At 48.6% G+C, this 6,832-nt stretch overlaps 1 protein-coding gene across 1 annotated transcript; it reads right to left on the reverse strand.

Moving 5' to 3' along the window:
• Positions 1-5,572: 5,572 nt before the first annotated feature.
• Positions 5,573-6,555, reverse strand: COL26b_013569 (uncharacterized protein; the record flags this gene model as incomplete). Its single annotated transcript, XM_053186166.1, has 2 exons — positions 5,573-5,761; positions 5,857-6,555. 2 exons carry the CDS (start codon positions 6,553-6,555, stop codon positions 5,573-5,575), a joined length of 888 nt encoding a protein of 295 aa, XP_053029907.1.
• Between the last annotated feature and the right edge of the window lie 277 nt (positions 6,556-6,832).

Below are 6,832 nucleotides of genomic sequence, written 5' to 3' on the forward strand. Positions count from 1 at the left end.
GCGAGTAGTGGTACTATGATGATAAGAATCGAAATATCGAAGACGACTATGGTATTAACCACAGTGAAGAGGATAACAACAGTAACAGAAATAGTATCAGATGAATAAAGCGGAATTATGAATAAAATAAGTCGGAGTCAGCCCAAGTGTCCGCCCAGATAACAAAGTCTAATATCAGTGTTGTCTATCAAAGCAGTACGGAACCACAGTACCAGAATAAAATACTTCGCTCCCGTCTACAAACAAAGTCTGACACGGAGGCCTTCTAACCAATCGTTTAGCTGCCTAAATACTTGATCGTTGATACTGCAAAGGCCCTCTTTCGACAACACATTGTAGAAAGGCTAGCCTGCTGCCTGTTCGTAGCAGCTACTTAATTCCTTCCTTCCTGCCGTTTTCAGCGTGAATGAATAAGTCTCGAACTTCATTTTCCTCTTCTATATTGCTTAAGATTGTGACGGGCGATTGTAATGGTAATGATTGTATTACCAGGACTGGCTCATGGGCCTGCTCAACGCGGTGCCCATCGACCAGTACCTGCGTGGTCACTGGTAGGCCAACCGCCCATGCACAGAAACTCGAACGATTCAACGGAAACGACCTTGCTGAGACTATGGAAGATTACGGCACTGTGTCATGCAAAAGAAATAGGATAGCACAGTCTGGATGGGCCGTGGCAGAACTCAGATCTTCCGATCGGTTCTTCGTCGGTCTGCCGCTTGTTGTACGCGCATCAATCAACACGATATTCAAAGGTTCTGTGTCAATTTGTCTCTTGGCAACCATTGGCGAATACTTGACAAATCTAAGGTCACCATGCGGTGACGTGACCATGAAGGGCAACCTGTTGAGATGTCCATAGCTCACAACTTCATGAGAACCTTGACAACACCAGACCAGCCGTACAGGATTATCGTAAAGGTGTAAACCGCATAGGACCTATCTCCGATAGAATCTTTTCAAAATAAAAGATCTAGAAAATCGGCTCGAGACTGCCCAAACCTAGTTGCACACATAACTACTTCAACCAATCCTTCCTTTTCTTACACAAGTCAACTTATACGGCAAACACGATGAAATTACGATCCGAAACTAGGAGCTGGAGGCGGGAAGCCTCTCGGTCAAATCCTATGTCTCCAACGCTTCCACCGGATATCCTACTCATGATCATGGAAGAGCTGGAGAAGCAAGTTTCGCCTACTAGAAAGCGTTTAGTAGGCAACTGGGCTGCCGTATCAAAACATTGGCACAAATTCTTCGAACCCATCCTCTGGCATACTTTGAGTATACGGCCATTTGTTTCCAGGTCAAATTTTGATGGGTTCAGTGAGAACGTCAGCGGCCACCGAAGAAAACTGGTGCACAAGATCTTGCTTCATGTGGACTTGAACATATACCCCCATGGTGACCGCAGTGTGGCGGAAAGCGGATATACCAAGTTCGAAAACAATTCAAAATTTTCCGCAGCTCTCCATGCGCTCTTTCATCATCTTTCTACATGGGTCGTCGAGCCTCCAAGGCCTACAATCACGCTTGAACTGAGTGCCAGCTCACCTCGCGATGACCTATACCACTCACCTCCGAGATATCACGGGCGTCTTCGCAATCTACAACCGCATGGATACTCGCCTTATGGCGCCAAAATACGCCTCCTTGGTAACCTCCTTAACACCGATTGGTTGTCTTTCTGCGATGATCCATATTTCGAACTGCCCAAAGTCAACGTGATCGCCGAGCTTTTCGTCACCCAGAGGCTCTATCGAAGCCTCTCCGAAAAGGCTTTATCAGATATTCTGAAGGGGCTGCCGTGTCTCAGCCATATCAACTATGAGCCGTGGCTTGCCATTCCTTTAAGGTTCCAGACCGAGCGAGAGGAGGCAAATACAAACCTATTCCGGAATCTTGGTGCCAACGTACGCGCGGTGACCTTATGGGAAGCTCAATCCTGGGAGCTACATGGAGTCATATGTTATTCCAAGATGATGTGGCTGTGGCCCCCAACAAACGACAAGCTCGCCAAGCAGGCAGCGCGAGCCAGCTTCACACTGCGGCATTTGGCAATTTCTCACGCAATAGACGCCACAGAATTTTTCATAGGATTTGTGGAAAAGGCTTCGCAGACTCAGTCGAAACCTCTTCTTCAACATGTGGCTCTGACTTGTCGCATACCGTACGGAAATGTCGACTTAACGCAGATATATGATATGCTTAAAGTCGCGGCTCACGCAGCTTCTTACATGGGTATGCTGCAGATTTTGGAGATTTGGAGCCCCGGTAGAGGCCAAGGCTTCTTTTTCAGATGCGAAGTTGCGAAGTACGCAATTAAGATTACAGTCGCGGCCACGTTTCGAATCTCTGAGATTGAGGAAGTCTTGGAAGCATGGCAACTTGCCTTGCGCTGGTATACACGTCGCAAGATTCAACATGTTCGTAAGACTATTGATCCACGCGTTTTGACTGAGCCAGAAAGTATCTGCAAGTATTTGAAATTGTACAAATCGCTCCGGGAGTGGTGATAGAAAAGCAGCCTCAATAAACGTCACAGACAACGGGCTGGCAAGACGACATAAATTGAAGGACTGATAGGAAGGATTAACCCTGGAGTGTTGGTCTAATATACAATCAAAATCAATAAAACTCTTTCTTGGACTCACAGAAGTGCACTTTGCGTTTCTTAAGTACTCGTGCAAAAATTCAGTGCCGCAAGCCTCAACATGAAGGAAGACGCATGAGACAACAGTGAGGATGGCAGCACTTGGGGCGGCAACAGGAGTACCAGAAAGCTTGATGTAAGTAAAAGCTGCTCCAATGATCATAGGCACTGGCACGCAAAATCAGACCTTCGCCGTTGTTCCAGGACTGGTGTAGCTTAATTGGAGTCCTCCGATTCACCACGCCTTCCTATAGTCTTCTGACAGTGCTAAACAAAGAGGCAAATTGTCAGGCATTTCGAAAGGCTTTACACGTCTCAGCTATCCATCCATGGCTATCAACTACAAACTGTAGCTCATTTATTACCAAATAATCCACCCTTAACTAAGGTAGAGAGAACAAAGTAAGCGTATTCAACAATCAGGGCATAGCGTACACCAAGATGATGCCCAGCCATAGAATCAGCACCTCGATCACAGCGCTTCAATTTGCACGTCTGCGGCCGCAACTCTGGTCAAGGAAACCTTGACCACGCTCGCACACAACTGTGCAAGGTTCAGGATAAGGAAGCCTAGCCGTCTCTTAAAGGTGACACTCCTGATTCAAGGTTGGAATGGAATGACCCATAACACACCTGATCCTTCGGTTGATCTTTTTTATGGTTCATTGGTTCCATCCTCCTCGGTCTTGACCTCTCTAGTTACAAGCTATACCCGGATAGCCAAATAACCGTTGGCTTACGGCTATTGTTGATCTTGGAGTTCTTCAGGCCAGGTTGTCGGCATCTTTCATTTGGGTCATTATTTCTTGGGGTTTATTTCCAATATTGGCACCTGCGACAAGTGAACGGCACGGCCGGCACGACACGACCGAGTCACGCTGATGAACTCAGACGCCTCGACGCCCCACTTCATTGTGAACAGTTCTACGCGTAGTCCATCATCTTGGCAATTCATATGGTCTAATTGGTTTGCTCGAACATGGTCACTCGTCAAAATGAATCCGCGCACAAGGACATGTCAATCGGCCGAGTCGATCTTGATTTCCCCGGCTGGGCTTTCGTTTCATCTACAAGTCAGGCGCTAACATCGCCCTGTTCCAGCATTGGGTTTATGCTGTTGTGATTGTCGTAGGGCTAAGCGAAAACTGCATGCTTTGCCTTTCGAGTGTCATCTGAACTTTAATTCTAGCCGATAGTAGGCGTCGCAACATCTAAGTGCAAGAAATTGATTGCTCCCGCCGGCAAACTCAGTCTATTGATAGATTGCCCCCATCGGCAACCCACTCTCCTGATTCATGCGGTAGACTTGATGATGAGGCTGTGCTAAGTTTGTTTCGTTACAAAATCAACAAAATCCTCTTCTTTCACTTCATCCAATGTGCCAAATCCCGCCACATCTAAGATCAGATTTACATTGAACGATAATCAGCCACAAATCAGCTTAAAATGCGTTTCTTCTTCGTCATCGCTCTTTCTGCCATTTCCATTGGCCAAGCATCAGCGCAGGCCACTCCCCAGGAGACGATTTCCACCTCATGTAAGACCGTGCCTGAATGCGGCCAAAATAACATTGGCGCTGCTTGCACCATGACCTGCCAAGACAACGTATGTGCCATCAGTACTCATAGATAACGAGACGTTCATTTGCTGACCATGATCTCGAATATAGCCTGGAGGCGAGCGTAAAGTTACGGGCACATGCAAGGCTGGCACATTTGGAGTCAACTGCTTGTCCTAAAGGTTTTGTGCGCGAAGTTTCGGAAACTTCCATAGGCCAGACGGCTTGAAATAAAGGGACAGCAGGTTTGAGGGTCACACCAGGCAACGTTTCGTTCACATGCGTGGTCGTTGATTACATGGCAATATAAAAGAAATGTTTGCCTCCCCTCCTATTCTCAACATCGAACTTGATTTCCGTTCGACGCGGTTCTCATCAATAAGAGAACTCTCTTAACTTTGAATTGCCTTTGATTGGTGCACGAATATCTTCGCGAATTATTACCCTACATGGCCCAAATGGAAGCCAACGACCGTCCCCGCTACCCGGCTGGTGTGCCCGGCAAATTCAGTTCTGATGGGACCCTTCAACATTGGGCGGGAAACACAATCATCTGTCACATCCCGCCATCGAGTCCTGTATATCACTCAATAGAGTCCGTCGTCGAAGAATTGTCGTCATGCAAAACGTCGTCCATCATTGCGCCCCTTCCGGCTACCAGCTTGCATATGACAATATTCGAGGGCGTCAGTGATCAGGTCCGTAGACCGGGTTATTGGCCTTCCGACCTCGCCCTTGATGCCACTCAGGAAACATGCAATGAGCACTTTGAGAAGAAACTTCGAAAGTTCAGCCTAGGGCCCGAGGCTGCAGCGCCATACAGAATGGTGTTGAAAGGAATCGATATACTTGATGTTGGGGTTGCGGTGCGACTCGACGGTATTACACCAGCAGAAGTGGAACGCTTGAGGGCCCTAAGAGATCGGCTTGCGAACGAGCTTAAGATTCGGCATCCAATACACGACGAATACGCTTTTCACATTAGCATGGTGTATTTCCTTCGACATCCAAACGACGAGCAGAAACAGGATATGGAATCCATTCTCAAGCGCCACTTCGAAAAGATGGCAAAAGACATTGAGCTTGGGCCACCGGAGTTCTGTCTGTTTGCCAACATGCATGCATTCGATCCGGTCTTCTATCTCGGTTAAGGTAGATCTTCTGATACGTTTTCAAACACTTGAAGAGTACATGGGGCTTGGCATCTAGATAATAACGAAGAGTGTCTATTTTCCTTTGCCACCTAAACGATCACATCGCGCCTAACTGATGATACCCATTGGATATGAGCAGGACGTGATGCCTACAGTCACACGAATGCTAAGCTCGTCTCAGGCGCTTTGCTGACATTGATTCGCTGCCTAGTTGTTATCGAGAGTGACCTTGCTGGCGATATCATATTTCCTCAACTCCAGCTCCGCCCTTGATGCTTCTTGCCTGATTAACTCCTCGATCTTCTCAGAACGAGGGGTGAACTCAACGTTGAAGGGCAGCGGGCGAGGCGCTGGGCTATTGTTAAACGCAAATATGTCTAACTTTTTGTCGTTTCCCTAGATGAATCATGAGCATCAAACGCTGACTCCTTGTTCGAGCGGGAGAAGAACCGTAGCCATGACGGAGAAAAGCTAGCTAGTATGTTACGTACCTGGTCGTCAACGGATCGCATCCGGAATGCCCAAAGCAGCTCCACCATAGTGAACCATACGCCTTGCTCAGCAAGCGGCTGTCCACTACAAACGCGCCTCCCCCAGCCAAAGGTGAAGATGCCCCTCTTGCTAGGGTTCGGCCGCCTCTGAGCCTCATCTAGAAACCTCTCAGGCCTCACTTCATCTGGGTTTGGGTAATCGCGTGGGTTGCGGTGTATCGCCCACAGGTTGCCGATGATGGTGGTACCGGCAGGAATCAGCATGCCGTTGTATATATCGTCCTGGGTGGGTGCATGTGGCGGACCGCCGAGCGCGATGGCAGAGCGCCATCGGAAGATCTCAGTCAGAAGAGCACGGCAGTATGGAAGAGACTCTTCATCTTCCCATCTTGGTGGGCGTGGCTCACCAGCAAGCACACGGTCAATCTCCTCCTGGGCCTTGTGCTGAACGCGTGGGAAGGCGCACATGGCGAAGATGAAGACCAGGATCGTTGTAGTGGTCGTGTCCACGCCGCCGCCGATCAGGTTGCCAGTCAGGCTTGCAATTTCTTTGGGCGAAAGCTTGAGCTCCAGCTGTTCATTTATGAGTCGCTTAGAAAAGCTGTCTTCAGGGAACCGACTTCCCTCGACAGTGAGAGCGTAAAAGTACTTGAGTAACCTTTGCCCATCTTCCCACAGTGCAGAGGGCAATGGATACATCCATCGAGGAAGCTTACACATCCATGGGTAAGACTCAGCCAGATGCTGTGCTGGCGTGGTTAAGCTAGCTCCTGTTTGCACGAAGGATAGTGCCAGCCGGGCCAAGTCGTCCTCTGCATTCCGGATGCGACGTCCCCAGTGTTACGACCCGTTATGCATGGATAACAGTTAACCGACCCACTTGGGCGTCGGGCGGCTAGGACAGGACATTTGTACTGCAGGATCACGGGAACAACAGGGACTCACTCGGAACGGAAGAACTATAGTACAGGTCACG

Source organism: Colletotrichum chrysophilum (genome assembly GCF_026319265.1).
Source record: "Colletotrichum chrysophilum strain AFK26 chromosome Unknown scaffold_238, whole genome shotgun sequence".
Taxonomy (NCBI): Eukaryota; Fungi; Ascomycota; class Sordariomycetes; order Glomerellales; family Glomerellaceae; genus Colletotrichum; species Colletotrichum chrysophilum.